Genomic DNA, 19,287 nt, shown 5'->3' with positions numbered 1-19,287 from the left:
CAGCCCACTTCTATATCTCTTTCTAACCCATCTCTCGGCCCTACAAACCCAATCGGTCCCATTCCTACTGTTCCTACTCACTCGGCCCAACCCAATCAATCCGTTTCCACCTCATCGGCCCAACCCAACCACTCCACTCCCACCTCATCGGTCCAACCCAATCTGTCCGTTCCCACCTCATCGGTCCAACCCAATCTGTCCGTTCCCACCTCATCGGCCCAACCCAATCTCTTTGTTTCCAGCTCCTCGACCCAAAACACTTCTCACTCACCTCTCTCAGCCCAACACCAACCCGCACATACCCAACCATCTAATCATTCTCATCCTATGACTACCCGTTCCAAAAACGACATCTTCAAACCAAAGCATCATGTCGATTTGTCTCAGTTTTCCGGTACCTTACACACCACCTTACTAGCTGCAAATGATCCTCGTGGTTTCAAAACTGCGTCCAAACATCCCCGATGGGTTAAGGCAATGGAATAGGAAATAACTGCTTTGCGAGCAAACAATACTTGGGTGCTGGTCCCTCGACCAGCTCACACAAATATTGTAGGCTCCAAATGGGTTTTTAGGACCAAATATAAGTCGGATGGGACAGTGGATCGATATAAAGCACGATTAGTTGCTCAAGGCTATACCCAGGTTCCAGGGCTTGATTTCTCTCATACTTTCAGTCTCGTAGTCAAGGCATCTACAGTTCGTGTTGTCCTTGCTCTTGCCACAATGTAAGACTGGCCGTTACGCCAGCTTGATGTTCGCAATGCATTCTTAAATGGAAATCTCACTGAGACTGTCTTTATGGAACAACCACCCGGGTTTATAGATGATCGTTTTCCTACTCATGTTTGTTGTTTAAAGAAAGCTCTTTATGGCCTCAAACAAGCCCCACGCGTGTGGTTTCAACGTCTTAGTAGTTTTCTCACTAACAATGGTTTTATTTGCAGGGACAGGTGCTGGTTTATCTTCTTGTCTATGTCGATGATATTATCCTTACGGATAATGACACATCCTTCATCAATACGTTTGTGGCCAAACTACATCAGGAATTCTCCATTAAAGATTTGGGAGCATTGGGATTTTTTAGGACTTGAAGTTACTCACAAAAATCATAGTATATTTTTGACTCAAACAAAGTATGCCTATGATATTTTAGCTCGTGCAGGTCTGGTGGATGCAAAGCCTGTCTTTACCCCTTTGTCCTCAACAGAAGTCTTTCTTTCCAAAGGGGAGCTGTTTCATGATCTGACTCTTTACAGATCATTAGTTGGAGCTCTTCGGTACTTGACTATCACACGTCCAGATCTGTCTTATGCTGTGAATCAAGCCAGTCAACATCTTCAGTCGCCCACAATTTCTCATTTTCAATCTGTTAAACGAATCCTCCGATATGTCAAAGGCACTCTCGCCTTTGGTCTACATTTCTCTAAACAGTCTACCTCTACCTTACTTGGCTACTCGGACCCTGATTGGGCTCGTTGCATTGAAACTCGCCGCTCTACTTACGGTTACTCTATTTATTTAGGTGGTAACCTAGTGTCTTGGAGTGCTAAGAAACAACCTACAGTTGCTCGGTCTAGCTGCGAGTCTGAATACTGTGCAATGGCTAACACTGCAACGGAGATTATTTGGCTCACTCATCTACTTCGTGAGCTTCATGCTCTTCCTATGGATCGTCCAACTCTTTTATGTGATAACAAAACTGCTATTTTCCTCAGTCAGAATCCGGTGTCTCATAAAAGAGCCAAGCACATAGATATTGATTATCATTTTGTTCGAGAATTGGTCTCCTCTGGGCGTCTATACACTAAGTTTGTTCCTTCCAATCTTCAGTGGCTGATATCTTCACCAAAAGTCTCTCACGACCCTTGTTCGAAAAGTTCCGCAACATGTTACGTGTTGGTCCTCCACCTGTTCGATTGACGGGGGGTAACAGCAAGACGTAAATCAAGGATTCCAATATCCTTGATTTATTCTCATTTATTATTGTATTCATTAGTAAATATTGTATTTCCATTTATATGTAAATTACTTGTGCATATATGTTCTTTGTTATCAATGAAATTAGTATCTTGGAAATTATTCAAGTTCTCATTGTGAATGTCAAAGGAAAATAAGTTGAAAGTTGGGAGTGGTGTGGTACAAATCAAAAGTTGGGAGTGCTATGGACCAATTGGTGAAAGTTTGGATTATTTGAATCCAATATCCCTATGTTTAAATGCTTGAAAGTTTTATACACTTGAAATTACGTATTACTTGTTAGTTGTTTGTTCATTTAATTGGTTGCATTTTCCTTTTTAACTTTTGTCTACTTAGATCATATACTTCATTGCTTGATTGAATTTTTAAGGACAATGGAAATTACTTTTATATAACAATATAACATGATTAGTTACAGTAAAATCAAAAACACTGTTGACTAAGTAATTCCATGCAAGAAAACGTAGATTTATGAACATATATATAAATGAATATCTTGAAGTCGGCATGCTTTCTTTCCATCAAGTTAAAGCAACTATCTTTATCCCAAAGAAGGAATAGCATAGGTCAACTATCAACAAGTTGTTGCTACATATGCACAGTAGGTGTGTGTGTTTTAGTTTCTATATAAGAAGACGATGCATAACGAAAAATGCATATTGCAAACGACAGATAAAGAAAAGTGTGTTTACTTACAACAACATAACCATGAAAACAATCAGCCTTTTAGTTGTCAAACTCATTGTTTGGTTCTTGCTTCTTGGAAGTGTTTTATCTAATGATTATAAAACTTTTAAGAAACTTGTGTTGCCTCCAAGTGTCACAGGTCCTGAATCTGCTGCTTTCGACCGTGCTGGTGAAGGTCCATACGTGACAGTCGCGGACGGTAGGATCCTAAAATGGAAAGGTCCCGCCATTGGGTTCGTTGATTTCGCTTACATTTCACCTAACAGGTTGTGCTGCTTATACTTCTTCCCTAGTGCATTTTTTACCACTTAATGCAAAAATGTTGCAAGCTATTACATGATAAATGTGACTATATATGAAAGTACACTACATATACTGAAAAAATGAAATAAGTTACACATATCTCTGGGAAAAAAATGCACTTAATTTTTAAATCTATTACATGATAAATGAAATAAGTTACATTTGATGCACTTAATTTTTAAATTTATATGAGTAGTGGCCAGAATGTTATCAGTTTGCTTATATATTTTTTTTGTTTTCTATTATGATCAGGACCAAGAAGTTATGTGATGGTACAAATGATCTTGAATTGGGACCAACATGTGGAAGACCAGTGGCTCTTAGCTTTAACTATAAAACTAGTGATCTTTATATCACCGATGCTTTCTTCGGTCTCCTGGTTGTAGGATTCAATGGCGGTCTTGCGACTCAACTTTCCGGTGGTTACAAGTACTTATCAGGCATTGACGTTGAATCATATACCGGAAATGTTTATATGACTGATGCTAGCTTGACAGCTGACTCGACTGGAAAACTGTTGAAATACGATCCACGAACTCAACGGGTAACTGTTTTGATGAGTGGGCTTGCAGGGGCAGGTGGTCCAGCGGTTAGTAGTGACCGAAAGTATGTGTTGGTTCCAGACTTTGTAAACAAGAAAATTCAAAGATATTGGCTGCAGGGACCAAAAAGGGGCACAAATGAGGTTTTCATGACCAACTTTGGGAGCCCAAAGAATATTAAGAGAGCAGTGAATGATGGAGAGTTTTGGGTGGCGGTTGAGAAGCAGGCTCAAGGGCTAAGGATCAATGGGTCCGCAATGGTGCTCCAAACCGTGCCCCTTACCCAATTCTCAGATACGACGGTTGGTGTGGTTCAGGAGATGAACGATGCGCTTTACGTTGGTTCGAGCCAGACTGATTTTGTTGGTGTTTACACCAACTAGAATCTTGTTTCCACCCCATGGATGAAATAAGTACTATTAATTTTATAGGAGGATGTGATGGATATATGTTCTCCCACAATTAATTAACAGCAATAGTTAATTATATTGTATGAAGTTTAAATAAAATAAAATGTGTGTTTAATTCTGAAGTATAATGTAGTGGAAAAGTGATAGGCACTTGATAGAAATTGCACATTTATTAGTATATTGTAAATGTGAAGGGGGTTAGTGTAATTACTACTCTTATAAATAAGGCATTAGTCATTATAGAAAGTAGGAAGAGAATTAGTTAGTTGTTAAGGCTCATTGCCATGTGCATGGGAAGGGCTATAAGGGCATAACCCTGGGACCACTTGTGGTTATTTTCTTCTTCTTGTAGATCCTTTTGGATCATCTTCATCATTTCCACCATTGTTATCTCTTTTAAGCTTCAATCAATATCAATTCCCTATCAAAAAGTTGATGAAAACTATGGTTTTTGGAAGCAGGATTAATTGAGTGATGATTACATAAAGTGTGAATTCAAACAGAAGCATGTGATCACTTAGAAAACAACTACTTTTACAAATTAATAACCAAATTTCTTTTACTTTAGATTATGGGAATGTCAATATCTGATAGCGTATCCTCCAAATCAGAATGTTTGTTCATCAATTTTTACATAAATCTAATGTGGGCCAGTTGACAACAAGCATATAAAAATACATGTGCTCAATTTTTTAATACATTTTTAGTAATTATAAGTAAATAATTACATATATGGTACCAAACCTAGTAATACGGGTCGAATAATAACCCTTAAACTTAAACCAGAGTTAATATAACTCAAGGTGTCCGGATTGAGGGATCCAGAGTGTGTGGGGTACACCCATGGTGGCACGGTACTCTACTTACATGGCAAGCTGTATAGAGTGCATGTTTACGTGACCACCAATCATATTACTGAATAAACTTTCTACCAAAATGGTCTCTCCTTGATAACGACATGTAACAATGATAAACTCACACAAATCAAGTTATGCAATGTCTGGGTGCTCTCTCTTACATACTTTTAAACATTCCACATACTGGATTTTCGATTACATCCAACTCATTATTACATTACAAATATATATAAAAGAACAACTTTGAGTTAGTGTAGCTTATTTCTTGTCATGTTACATATATAAAAGAACAACTTTGAGTTACTATAGCTTATTTCTTGTCATGTTACAGTATTTTCTTTTTGTTTTTTTTTTTTTACTTAAATACAACAGGGTTTGAAAGCGTTAATTTACTTTTGTCCACGTATGGTATCTTCACAATTAAATATGATAGAGTAAATTACGATTTTAGCCCCTGTGGTTGTTTCGTTTTAACCCTATCAATCCAAAAAAGATTAATCTTCACAGTAAGTGCACATCACCAAATTTGTGAAACATGACTGTGAAGTTTAATTTTTGATAGTGTTGTTTTTTATCTTTGATTCAGTTTATTGCTAATTTTTATACATTTTCTAGTTATTTTATTATCATGGTCATCTTTTTTTAACTGACCCGAACATATTTTGGTCATAGCCTATTTTGACCCAAATCTATTTTGGCTAGAATCCGTTTTGACTGAAGCAACTTTGATTACAACCCATTTCGAACGAACCCAATTAGACCTATTTTAAATTGGTTTGTTTTGACCCGACCCACCCACACTGATGCCTCCTCCCGATCTCTCCTTTTGTTTCAGTCGTTATGTTTCAATCAATTGGAGTGGTCCGAGATCCTAACAGCAGAGAAACCCCGTCAACGAAGAGAGAGAATCAACTAAAGTTAGCGTCAGATCTCAAACTTCTTGAAAAACTAAAACCGCATAATCTAAATTTACAACTTCTAAAACTTAGACCCCAAAGAATGACTCGATCACGTCAAACCATAAGCAGCGATACAAGTGGATATTGGGTTCTTATATTTTTTTTCTGATTGGCATCAAGATGGTGATTATCAATTTCGGGTTCTTATTTACTTTATGTGAGGATAAATACAAACATGACAGAATTAAAATGATATAAGTATATAACCTATAAACTGTGCTTCAAAATGAAACATAATTGATCAAACATCAATCTTTATTCTTGTTAAGAAATGTGGCCCGTTTGCATAGATGTTTCATCCTTCTTGATCTTCCCCTTTTCAAGCAAATAGATCCTCTCAGCATCAGGTACAGCTTTGATGATGGTTTCCAGCTTCAAATTAAGTTCATCAATCTTCTCAACAAGTTTATCATTTGTAAACATTCCCATCATCACACTTTGAATCGTCTGCCAGCTTTCGGCTAGTGGTAGAATGATGATCACAGCCGACCCGATTGTACCCCATGCTATTGCTACAACAGCCCAAAAGGTGAAGTATCCTTTGCTAAATTCCTCTGCATTTACAAGATGATAAAAATATTAAATGAGTAAACTATAACATGTTAACTATGATCGTGACGGGCCAAATGGGTTGAACGGGTTAAGGGGGGTGTCAAGAGGGTATGCTTACCCACCGGTCACTAGAATATGTTGAAATTTTATATATAAAATCTGAGTTTTAGAAAGAAAAAAAAATACATGAGCGGGATCAGGGGTGCGAACAAGCCTAGCCGCTCGTGAATAACTTGAGATCGGCTCGCAAAATGCTCGAATCGAGCCGAGCTTATACAAGGTCGAGCCAGCGCTTGAGCCTAAAATAAGCCTGTGTTCAAAACTATCCGTATCCGAAAATCCGATCCGAAATATCCGATCCGAAATATCCGAAAAATCGGATATCCGAAAATCGGATATCCGAAATTTCGGATATCCGAATTTTTCGGATTCGGATTCGGATAGTGATTTTCAAAATTTTCGGATATTTCGGATATCCGAAATATCCGAAAATTTAATTTTCATTTTTTTCAGATATCCAAATATCCGAAAATATCCGAAGTATCCGAAAATATCCGAAAAATATCCGAAATATCCGAAAACTTATCTTCGGATATCCGAAACTATCCAAAATATCAGTTTCCGAATATGAAAAAAATAATAAAAAATAAAAATTAAATAAAAAGTTGGATTTTCGGATATCCGAATCCGTATCCGAAATTTCGGATATAGTGAAATTTTGAACACCACTACCTTAGCTTGAGCTCCACTTATCGAGCATTAGCAGGCTTGCAAGCCTAAAGGAGTTCATAATTTATATAACTAAATAATATATATTATTTATATAACTATATAATATATATTATGGTATATATATAAATTATCATTAAAATAAATATATGAAAAGAATAATTGTAAAGGTATATATAATAAACCAGCCAGCTCAAGCTTGAAAAACTAGTCATGAGCCCAACTCAAGCTTTGAAACAGAGCTTGAAACAAGCCAAACTCGAGCTCTCGTAAGTTACTTGGCTTGGCTTGGCTCGTTTAAACCCCCTAAACTGGGCCCTCTAGTTGGCTAAAAGTTATGGTTCCGTCAAAGATACTTACTTGCCGGAAGTGAAAATAATGGCCATAATACGACGATGACGAAGGTAAAACCGACGCCCCATTTAACAATCCATTTCTTCGCGCTAATGAGCTTCTCCTCCTTAAACTCGTCAACTGCAAGTTCACTCTTTTCCTTCTCAACAATCGTGATCTGCTTCGTGGTTTCCCAGTCATAGTTTTGAGGTCTCAAGAAACTGCATATAGCATGAACCGCACCACCGGTGAGGATCGAAACTAGATTCCCAGCAAGCATAGGTGCATTTCTTCCTGTCGTATCTAAGTTGACCCGACCATATTCAACGCTAGTAACCAATAACCAAGTTATGATCCCAAGAACACACCCGACTATGGTGCCTAGGATGGCTCCAAACGCATTGGCTTTTCGCCATAGGAGCAAGAAGGCGATTGGGATAACAGCTGACCCGATGAACACGCCCATGGCTAAGTACATCCAGCCGAGGGACACCCCGGCTTTGTTTAGTATGACTGCTAGGATTCCCATGAAACATCCGAACGAGAACACGACTGTTCGAGAAACTTTCAGGATTTGTTTGCCCGTGGCGTCAGGGTTGATGTATGTGCGGTAGATGTCGTATGTGCATAGTGATGAAACTGCGATTAATTCGGAAGAACCAGCAGATGTTACAGCCCTGATGCAAAAACATTAAGAACAAGTCAGAATTTGGTAGTTTTGATCCTTTTTCTTTGTGGCGGCAAGATGGGCGGGTTGGGGATTTTGGGTTAATGGGTCGGGTCAATCAGATGCTTTCTATAAGGGCCCGTTGGTCTGTTTCCTGATCAAGATTGTAACTAGAGGTGACAATTTCCAACACGCAGGAGAATAATTAGTTTTTTTGCCGTCATTTTTAACACAATAAATAAATGAATCATTTTCAGTTTGACCTTTAACTCTTTGACCCCATTAATTAAATAGGTCGGCCCGCTAACCCTTTAAACCCAACATTTGAAATCCACCAACCTGATCACGTTTACAACTAGATTACCACCCGTCAACCTGTTTGAATGTTGACATAAATGGGTTAAATGGGTCGTGTGCGCTCTTGCACTATTTTGACACGAATTAAAATACGGGTCGTGTTCAGGTTTTACATTTCAACCCTCCAACCCGAAACCCATCAACCCAACACGAACGACACCCCTATGTGTAACTCACATGAAAAGCATGGTGAGAAGAAGAACAGAACCCCCTTTGCCCATCAAAGCCATAGCTGTAGCAGGAGGAACAAGCCCATGGCTCGCTTCACTTGCGGTTAATGGAAGGTCAAGGGCTAGAGCTCCTAAACCAAGTGATGTAGCCAATGAAAACGGCACAGCGAACCACACGAGCCCGCCTAACAAGTACCCTTTATGAGTCGACGATGGTCTAGCCGCAATGGCACTCACCCAGTACCCCTAAAAATATAAAAACACAAGCATTACAAAGTCGAAAGCCTTTTAACTAGATTTTATGATGGAAAGTAGAAACTTACATTGTCGACGAAAACAGTACCAAAGTTACCGACAATGTTGATTATACCAAAAACTAGTCCGCCCGAGCTCAACATTGTTAGGTAAGATCCTTGGTAGTTTCCAGAAACCGGGCCGCAAGCTTGCCCATTGTGGGATATGGGTTCTTGACATATTCGAGATCGGCTTGAGACTTCTGCTAGACGTCTATAAACGACACTTGGGCTACCAAGCTCGCTGCTAGACGTGTAGACTAAGTAGACGAAGATGACTAGCACCAAGTGCACTGACAACGAAACCAACAAAAACAGCAGATAAAAGTTAGGACTTATGTTGAGATAGAGCTGGCAAAACGTGTCGTGTTCATACAACACGTTAACACGCCCGAACATGTCATGTTTAACTATACGTGTCATTTTTGTTAAACACTAACATTTACATGTTTAACAAACGGGTTACACGACACTAATCCATTTAATTTCATGTCGAGTCATGGCATGTTAATGGGCCGTGTCATAAATTGTCAATCTATGTTGAGATGTAATATGTTTGACTTTAAAAGTCAACCACTAAAAAAATGCAAGGTTACCTATAACAGAATGTATATAACTAGCCAAGAAAGTGGCCTTTAATCCTCCAGCAAGGGTATATACAATCACTCCTAGAGGTATAAGAAAACTGGCGGCATAAATATTGACTCCGGTGAGTGCATTGACCACCGCAGAGCCACCAAGAAGCAGCATTGCCGTAACTATGATATTTGTCATGAAACAGAACACCAAAAACACGAGATGTGCAGCCGTCCCCCATCTAACAAATAAACGTAATGAGGATTCGAACTCATGACCTCAAGACGAAGCAATGTAAACTTAAACAGTTAAACGTACCGAGCTTTAACGATTTCGCAAACAGTATGAGCATGAGGGGCCTTTCGTTTGATCTCTATGGCCATTACACCAAACAGGAGTACCTGTTCATGCAAAGGTACAAGTGTTAATGCCTAGAGTACAAGATACAAAGCATGAGAAATGGTACAAGATACAAACCTGGATGGTGGCACCACTGGCGTACCAGAATGGGCCACTGACTCCATACTGCCAGGCTACATTTGAACTTTGTAATATAGTTGCAGCCCAAGTCCACTTTCAAGACATTTTTAGTGTTAGATCATACATGATAGATTAATAGAGAAGTGACTTCAAAATATCAATTAAAAATATGCATAAAATTAGGAGTGTCGGGTTGACGGGTTGAATTGTTCAAATCGGACATGACCCATATATATTTAATCGTGTAAAAATATTAACCCTAACTTGGACACACTTAAAATCTTTTAACCTGAACTCTACGCTTCTAACCAATTATCTTTTTTTTTAACAGCTAATTTTTCCCCTTAAATACTTACACATCCCAAGGATTGAACCTTGGTCTCCCCACAAGAGATAATTCCTCTTGACCACTAGGCTATAACCTAAGTGACGGCTAACTAATTATCTACATGTGCCAAACTAGTTGATGGGTTAGCCGATAGTAATAAAGTAGTAAAGAGTTTAATGGGGTTGGTGGTTGTAATAAATGGGTTAAACAGATCAATCCTATTAAACTAGTTGACGTGTTGTAAGAAAATTATGACCCGGACACGGCCCATCTAACCCATTTATCTAAACATATTAAACTAGTTGACGTGTTGTAACAAAATTATGACCCGGACCAGTAATAGTGACACGTTTTCGCGGGTTGGTTTTTTGTTTCCTTTCATTTCTGTTCATTACAATGAACTCTCTGAGCTAAACGGGCCCTATGTTCAATATGGGCCAGGGCGGGCCGGGCCGGGTCATATAGGTTTTGTAATAAAGTTATTTAACTTTGCTTGCAATATAAAATTATGTAGTAAATATTTTAAAACTGAAGCAAACAAACTATGGTCAGTCTGGCTGAAGCCTTTTCCGTTGGGATCAGAAAAGTCAACGTAACAAAGTCAAGTCAATATTCCGATCATAACGAAAAGGAACCACCGGAAAACAATACCTGAGATACAATAACACTTGCTATGAGTCCGGTTTTAACGTTTCTTCCGGCGGTGTTGAACCACTCCGACGTATGACGTGCTCCAACATAACGTTTTTCTAACCAAACCTGTAGTAATAATAAATGTCAATTTTAATAACCCATACCCTGTGCGACAAGTAAATACAGTCCAGTTCTTTAAAACAGAAATTTATATATATAAAGTCAGCTTTATAATTTTTTTATATAAATCGACTTACGGTAGCTAAAGAAAAAAAAAGAACCTATAGCCTATAGGATATGGGCATGTTCGGCCGCCCACCCTGCACATAACATGTATGTACGTACCAGGAAAGAGGTGAAGAAGGCGAAGAAGGCACCGAAGCCGAGAATAACGGAGTACCCGACACTTTGGTTTAGGACGGCTTTGCCGGCGAAGAAACTGGTCTGCCGGACACAACTGTTGCCGGAAGTGTGGTAGTATTTGTCGGAAAAATCAAAGGGGGGACAAGTGGCCATATGTGTGTGTGATATGAAAAAAATGAGAGTGAAGTATAGTGATAGAGATAAAGGACGATAGGAAGATACAAAGTCAAACAATAAGAGATGCAAGGATCAAGCTGTAGGATCTAATTGATTAATTTAGCTTGGTGATTCCAAAGTGGGTCCTAGTGGAATCAGAACCAGAATATCTTCGTATATGTTGTGAAACTAGGTTTTTACCCGGGATTGCTTCCCGGACTCAGGAAAATTATTTAGATTAATTAATTACTATTTGTTATTAATACGACCACATTACATCAACCATCTTATTCTATTCAACAACATTGTCTTAAAATCACGGAAATAAATCATGAACCGATATTATAGATCAAACAAAAGCACAACAGGACCACATGAATAACATCATTTCCAATTTTACTTCAACGCACTTAAATGATCGGGTGATTTGGGATTTTGTAAAAATGTTTGTTCTTGTACTTTTTAACAAAATAAGATTTTCACCAAAATTCAAACAGATGTTGACCAAAAGTAAATCAAATGTTCAACATAAACACTGAATTGTGCTATCTTCAAAGGGTGATCAGACATTGAATGATAGTGCTTTGATCTTCAACAATGCTTGGATCCCATCAGTAGTTTGAGCTTCAATTTTTATACTTCATCAGTGGTTGGATTCCAATGTATGTTGAAGCTTTGCTAAGCTGTCATCTTCAAGTGCCATTTTCTTCATAGCCTCTTTAAAATATACAGCTTCTTGCTCTTTCTCTTCTGCATCAGTCAACTTTTGCCTCTTTCTTTGGTTTAACATAATGACAGAGGTATCTGATGATGTGAATAGTGGTTCAGAATTTTTGACCTGCTTCTTTGACATATTAATAGTTTTGTAATCAGGCTTCTTTGGAAGGCTAGGATCTGTTTCTCTCCTTTTTCTCAGCCTTTCATAAGCTTCATCAGTGTACTGCCTTGTCCATTTTGCTATGGCCTTGGCAGGTGCAACCTTTGCATCAACCAACTCTTGGTTCTTTCTTTTATACTCCAAGGTAAGATCATCAATGGGTTTTTTGTATTTACGCCAGTTTGGTGCTGACATTTTCATGCTTGGGTCTCTTTTTACTTTTTCAATTCTATTGAGTATTGTTTTGAGACCAACAAGTGGCCAATCTTGGAATTGTTCTTCCTTGGCAGGGTAGAACTTCTCACTCATGATCAGTGCCAGAATGTCTTTTCTCACATCTTTTTGCAGGCCAGGTTCTGGGGGTACATTTGACATTTCTTTACTCAAATCTCTAGCATAGTCTTCCATGAGCTTGACTTCGTGAGTAAAAACTGATAATGACTTGAATACACATTGTCATTTTCTCCTTCGCATTCAACCCTAGCTATTATTTGAGCTTGTTTAGCTTTTAGTTTTAGATATTTATCTATGTTTTTTGGATTTCTAAAACCAAGCAGAGAAGGGAATATCCTTTTTGAAGGATCATCCACTGTGTAGAACTGCCTCATTTCATTCTTTACTGCATGGACTTCCAGTGGATAACTAGCAGCTGCTGGGGTAGTATCTGCAGAGTCTTATCCTTGAAGAGTTATTGGATCTTTGATTGGATTGACCAATTTTGGAGGAATGAAAGATTCAGGTTTGGTGATTTTAGAAGGTACAGATGAAACAGGATCAGGTGCTGGTATGTCATCATCATGCACTTGAAGATTTTTTCTTCTAGTAAACACACTTTCAGGAGGAGGTGTTTCTATTTGAGGTTTTGGAGCAAACAGAATTATGGCTTGGGAAGGATTGTTAAAAGTGGTAGGTAATTGACTAACAGTTGTCGAAACAACTGGTGTCTCAACCACTGTTGTCACTACAACTGTTGATGTATCAACAGTTGTCTTTTGCTTTAAGGCAGGTGGTGAGTTTTGTGATGATGGTTTTGTTTGTGGTGTTTAAGTAGTGATGGTGTGTGTTTGACTAACAGCTGTTGAAACAACTAGGGTTTCAACCACTGTTGCAATTACCACGGATGATGTGTCAACTCTTGTCTTCTGCCTTTTAGCAGGTGGTATTGGTGGTGGTGAAGGGATTTTTGGTAATGGGGATAAGGCAGTGGATGTAGTGTGTGTTGAAGTGGTAGCGGTGAAAGTTGTTTGGATAACAGATGTTGAAACCACTGAAGAAGCAACACCTGTTGATATCTTCCTAGGTGTCTTTGAACCTGGCTTCCATGATATTTCTGATATTTTGAAGCTGAATTTCATGTTGCTGATTAGCATTTGCTCTTTGTTGGTGAAGCAGAGGTTGAAATAATGCCCAAAGGTCAGTGGGAGCAGGTGGTGCCTGCTGTTTTTGTAACAACTGTTGTAGTATGGTTTTGATTTCTGCAACAGATGTATCCAGTTTGTTAACCCTCCCCATCAATTTTCGATACATTAAACCATCATCCAATTTAATGGGATCATTTGATTTCCCACCAGAGGTGGTTGTAACAGTGGTTGACTGAGGGAGACTTTCCCAAAAGTCATCCCCTGTTGTCCCTTTTTCTTGGAAATGGGGACTTCTTTCCTCAGCAGAGGTTACCAATCTAAGCTCACCAGTGTATACAGGATACACACTAGTATTTGGAAAGGTTCCCATAGAAAAAATTGCCTTCAAGGAAGTCTGATTGATGAAACTACTGTCCAAGTGTAAACCAGTGGGTTCAACACTTGTAGTAGCTGCTTCACTTGAACTACTGACAGGAAGTACTTGAACATCCTGCAGTGTAACCTCCTCAGGTGTTGTTGGTGGGTTAGCAATGATAGGAAGCTCAGACTCAGTCACTTTCTGTGGCATGCTCTCAGTGATAGGTGGTTGAGAGGAACTGATTGCTATTTGAGTTATATCAACTGCATCCAACAAAAGTTTTGTTTGTGGTGGAATTGTAACAGTGAGTTTGGGAGTGGAAAGAGGATTTGCCCCGGGCAGTGGGCTGGGGATGATGGATTCAACTGAGTCCAAAGCAACATAATTTGATGTCCCTATTCTTACAACCTGTTCTTTTTTAAAAGAAACAGGAGGAGCTTGAGGCTCAGGTTAAGATATTTCTACCATCTGTTGTGAGAAAGTAGCAGCAGTGGTTTCTGGTGACTTTTGTGTTTTCACCGGCAGTTGCTCTGGGGTCTCATCTTCAATGGATTTCTTTTTGGTTTGAGGGGCTTTTGTGTTTTCTTTTGTCTTGGTCTTTTGGTGGATTTAGGTGTGGGTTTCACAGCAGTTGTTTTGCTGCTGTGATCACCTTGAGCAGTGGGCTCAGCAGCAGGTGCCTGAGGAGCAGTGGTAGCTGCTAAAGTCTGCTCAGGAGCCTCTGCTTGTGTTTTGGACACTTTTGATAGCTTTGTAAATGTTAAGGGTGTAAGACCATTTATTTGAAAAGATTCACCCTGATTGAGTACATGAGCATCATCCTTTCCAAATTTCTTTTGAAAATAAAAGCTTAGGAACCTTGGAAATAGTAAAAAAGATTTGCTATCAACATTTTTTACCAAGTCATTAAAGATCTCCTGTGAATAGTTAAAGTTTTCCCCATGCAAGATAACATATGCCAAGTATTGGATCTTTAATGGAATTTCATTGAAAGAAGTAGTCTTATTAGAAACACACATTAAGAGGGTATGAAACAAAAACCTTGGGGCAAGGGGAAAACTGCCTTTTTGCAAAGTGTCTTTTTTCATTTGCTTTGCATACCCTCTTTCTAAAAAATCTGTTTGATACTCTATTTTAGGGAAAGAAGTCTTATCTTCAAGATCATTGAGTTCAAACACCTCAGAGATGGTTTGTGGTGTGATTTTAACATCAACACCCTTTATCGAGGAATTGATCGCTATGGATGTTTTATCTTGATATTCAACTTTTGCATTTTTCCAAAATTCCCTCTGCGTTGCCAAGTAAATCGGAGCATCAGAAGTCAACAAAGTTTTGTACTTTGAAGACGAAAGGGCATCTATGACGGAATTGAACGTTTCAGTGTTACTTGGTTTTGTCAACAGACCCAAGTAGTTATGGGGAACTTTGTATCGATTTTCTATGACCTTCTGACTGGATTTCCTTTTAACTGATGAAGACCTTGATTTTGCCATTTGAGGAAGAAGGACGATGAGGAATTTTGAGAGAAATGGAGGATAACTGCTTTGAAAAAGGAAAAATGAATTTGATTCGATAGTTAAAAAGCTGTTTGGGGGTTTTGATCAGGGTTTTTGAACTTTAAAAGTGAATGCTGACGTGGCAGTGGTTACAAAAGATCTGACGACTATGAATTGTCCACGAGCCAACCCCTGATGAGTAATGGAACACAGTTGTTTTATAAAGACACTGATGGAATAATAATAGTGGTTGCAATAATTACAATGAAAACAGTGGGAGACTTTAAGTTATCAGTGGATAGCCTGAAAACATTTTAATGCTTATAATTCATAAAAAAATTCTCATTTTAACTATATTTAAGATGAATGTTGAGATTTTTAAAATAAAGTATTACATATAATCAGTTAGCATGCTGGGGTGATGTGATAAATACCGTTATATATAAACAACCCAGTGATATGAAATTTAACAATCTAACAGAGTATAAAACACTAACGTGATAAATATGTTAACATAAACAAAGGTAGAATATCTGCTTTTAATTTGAACCACTTTTGTTATTGGGCAGTGGTTCGTATTTGAGTTTGTATAGCGTTTGTCTCCAGAGATAAACTTTATGAACCACTGCTACACTAAACACTGTTACATAAGAAACACTGATAAATAAATAATAAAGTTGAATCCGCTGTAGTTGCTGAAACGCAGCTGCTACTGAGCAGTGGCTTTCCTTTCGTTCATTAGGCTTTAGGTACATAAGTGGTTGTCTTTAACAGGGCTTTGTCCTCAACAGTGGAACGCTCTCATCAATCTTTAAGTACATCAGTCTTTATTGAACATCTGAATATGGGTTCATGATCTAATTCGGTTGAATATGGTTGTCTTTAACATAAGTGGTTGTCTTTAACAGGGCTTTGTCCTCAACATCTTATCGTGATGTGCTTTTGTAAGATCTATAATATGGGTTCATGATCTAATTCGGTGATTTTAAGACAATGTTGTTGAATAGAATAAGATAGTTGATGTAATGTGGTCGTATTAATAACAAATAGTAATTAATCTAAATAACTTTTCCGATCCCGGGAAGCAATCCCGAGTAAAAACCTAGTACCGTTATATATAAACATCTCAGTGATATGAAATCTAACAATCTAACATAGTATAAAACACTGATGTGATAAATACTGTTACATATAAATACTGTTAACATAAACAAAGGTACAATATCTGCTTTTAATTTGAACCACTTTTGTTGTTGGGCAGTGGTTCGTCTTTGAGTTTGAATAGGATTTGCCTCAAAAGATAAAATATAGCTAACCACTGCTACAGTAAACACTGTTACAAAAGAAACACTGGTACATAAATACTAAAGTTGAATCCACTGTAGATGATGAAGCACTGCTGCTACTGAGCAGTGGTTTTCCTTATACGGATTGATCAGGCTTTAGGTACATAAGTGCTTGTCTTCAACAGTGGATAGGCCTCATCAGCCTTTAAGAACATCAGTCTTTATAAAGAGCAGTGGTTAATTATAACAGTCCTTAGAATGATCAGCTGTTATAACCACAACATAACCCTTTGAGAGGAAGCATTGACACTATTAAACCTCTGTTGTCTTACCAAACAGATATTCAGACACAATTCAACATCAACATAATTTAAATCTTACTCAAACACTAAATAATAAATAAAAATAAAATACAACATAGATTCATAAAATTAAATTTATTCATTTATTCATGACCTTAAAACTAAAAGTCCAATAATTACATGACATACAGAACAATATTAAAGTTCAAATCTAAGAATAACAGCAAGAATTAAGAAACTTTAGTTTCAACTCCATCGATTGTTGAACCTCTAGATGTATGTACTTCAGCATCGCCAAGAACTGCACGTCTCTATCACCGCACTCTATATTACTGACAACACAAATAACAAACAAACCTAAAATGCAAAGGTCTCTTCTCAACTGTTGTAGCACATCTAAGTTTTCAAGATATTGCACGAATCTATCCATACTTTCTATAAAAGAAGAAATCCCAATGACAAACCTGACGCAAGAAAACCTGACTTTCGATTTAACGAAAATCGAACAACGCAACTTTTCACGATGTTGCAACAATGATACTGCAACATCGATATTGAAAGGTTGATGTGTGATGGGAAGCTTCATTAAAACGACGATGTTGGAACAATGATACTGGAACGATAACATGTTCAACAAACATTGGAACAAAGAAGTGTAATCGAAGATTACCGCCTAAATCACGAGAAAAATACATTCGAGAGAGAGAGATACACACACATATATGAGCGAGCGAGATTTGAATGTGATAGCAGATAATTATATCTTATTTATAGGATTAGAATATACGGTTTGAATTTTGAATTTTGAATGTGGGAACTGATAATTATTAAATTATCTTATTTATTGGGAACTGATGTTTATTGGGAACAGATGTTTATTGGTAATCGACAGTAGTATATATCCTTATATCCTCCTTTATTAAAATATTAAATATTAAATATTAAATATTTGAATTGTTATGCAAAGTAGGAAAAAAGAGAGAGAAAGGTCAATTGTCATGATGACTTTTCTGTAATTACTGATATTATCAGTAATTACTAATCTGATTTGAAAGCAACTGTCATGATGACTTTTCTAATTTTTAAAACATAATAACCGTCAGTTTGAAATTCACATTTTGCATATTTTAAATGTCCAAAGCTCAAGAAATTAGCATTAATTACTGATTTGATTTGCAACAAATAGTCATCAAGAATTTTTTTTTTATTTTTTAATATAATTTTAAATTTTATGATCAAAACAATGTTGGAGGAAATCTTACCTCATTGGTATGTAACGATGACGTAAAATGGTAATTTCATTGTAATTCTAGTTTTTATTTGATAATTTCAATCTATCACTAATTAACACCATCAATAACAAAAAAGTGAGCAGTGGCTGTTTTTTTTAGGAAAACCACTGATGGTCAATATCAATAGATGTCAACAATAAAAAAGTGAGCAGTGGCTATTTTTCCTATCAGATGATACCCAACAGTTTTTTAAACACTGATGTTTGGACAGTTAATGGGCAACAGATTTTGAAGAAACATATGTTTCGCCTTATATATCAGTTGTCTGGACTTAAACAGAAGTTTGACCTTAAACAGATGTTTGCCCATAAACAGAAGTTTGACCATAAACAGGTGTTTGCCCATAAAGAAATGTTTATCTACTGGTTGAAAACCACTATTGGGTTAAAATTGTTTTTGTGGAGGTTGAAGGGGATTGAAACGACGGTTGGGTTAAAATATTGTTTTTTTGGAGAAGGAACATGCTTAAAATGGTGGTTTAAAACCACTGTTCGGTTAAAACTGTAACACCCCGTGTTTTCAAATGTCAAGTCAAAGTCAAAGTCCAAGTCAACTTTGATTTCTTTGACTGTTAATGTTTCTTTTTGCTTTTTGGTATTATGTGGAGTAAGTGTTGTCTAAATAAAATGATCGAATGTTTAATCAATGCGACCGATTTACGATTGTGAATAGTAGGAAGTAACAATGCGATAAAGTTAATCAATCAATAATCAAGCTAATCGACTCATCAATCGAACTCGAGGCTCGAACTATACGAAAATGGTGTATTAATGCTTATGTGTGTGTGTACCTTATGTGTTACTTGTGCGTATTTACTTTATGTTTTGTGTGGTATTCAATTGAATCAAAACTCGAATCTCAAATCGAATGCAAGCAAGATCGAATAACGACTAGTGGTAACGAAAGTTTAGGGTGAATTATAGATGATTGTATGTTAGAT

At 37.5% G+C, this 19,287-nt stretch overlaps 2 protein-coding genes across 2 annotated transcripts; one reads left to right on the top strand and one right to left on the bottom strand.

Moving 5' to 3' along the window:
- Positions 1-2,650: 2,650 nt before the first annotated feature.
- LOC110903198 (protein STRICTOSIDINE SYNTHASE-LIKE 12) lies at positions 2,651-4,104 on the top strand. The gene is made up of 2 exons (XM_022149315.2): positions 2,651-2,933; positions 3,223-4,104. Exons 1-2 carry the CDS (start codon positions 2,689-2,691, stop codon positions 3,893-3,895), a joined length of 918 nt encoding a protein of 305 aa, XP_022005007.1. The 5' UTR covers positions 2,651-2,688; the 3' UTR covers positions 3,896-4,104.
- A 1,758-nt stretch (positions 4,105-5,862) lies between these two features.
- LOC110899228 (urea-proton symporter DUR3) lies at positions 5,863-11,464 on the bottom strand. The gene is made up of 9 exons (XM_022146109.2): positions 11,202-11,464; positions 10,875-10,982; positions 9,893-9,988; positions 9,734-9,816; positions 9,436-9,656; positions 8,870-9,132; positions 8,554-8,792; positions 7,380-8,029; positions 5,863-6,292 (listed from the first exon to the last, which is right to left on the bottom strand). Exons 1-9 carry the CDS (start codon positions 11,370-11,372, stop codon positions 6,003-6,005), a joined length of 2,121 nt encoding a protein of 706 aa, XP_022001801.1. The 5' UTR covers positions 11,373-11,464; the 3' UTR covers positions 5,863-6,002.
- Positions 11,465-19,287: the final 7,823 nt, after the last annotated feature.

Source organism: Helianthus annuus, chromosome 13, assembly GCF_002127325.2.
Source record: "Helianthus annuus cultivar XRQ/B chromosome 13, HanXRQr2.0-SUNRISE, whole genome shotgun sequence".
Classification (NCBI taxonomy): Eukaryota; Viridiplantae; Streptophyta; class Magnoliopsida; order Asterales; family Asteraceae; genus Helianthus; species Helianthus annuus.
Note: the sequence above shows the minus strand (reverse complement) of the source record. Positions and strands in the feature narration are given on the sequence as shown.

Bases quoted from the DNA above. Each gene is read 5' to 3' on its own strand.
- LOC110903198 (XM_022149315.2), top strand. From the start codon at position 2,689: ATGAAAACAATCAGCCTTTTAGTTGTCAAACTCATTGTTTGGTTCTTG. The intron at 2,934-3,222 runs GTTGTGCTGCTT...TATTATGATCAG, and splicing joins GCTTACATTTCACCTAACAG to GACCAAGAAGTTATGTGATG.
- LOC110899228 (XM_022146109.2), bottom strand. From the start codon at position 11,372: ATGGCCACTTGTCCCCCCTTTGATTTTTCCGACAAATACTACCACACT. The intron at 8,793-8,869 runs GTAAGTTTCTAC...TTATATTTTTAG, and splicing joins GTACTGTTTTCGTCGACAAT to GGGTACTGGGTGAGTGCCAT. The intron at 8,030-8,553 runs GTGAGTTACACA...TTTTTGCATCAG, and splicing joins CTTCTCACCATGCTTTTCAT to GGCTGTAACATCTGCTGGTT.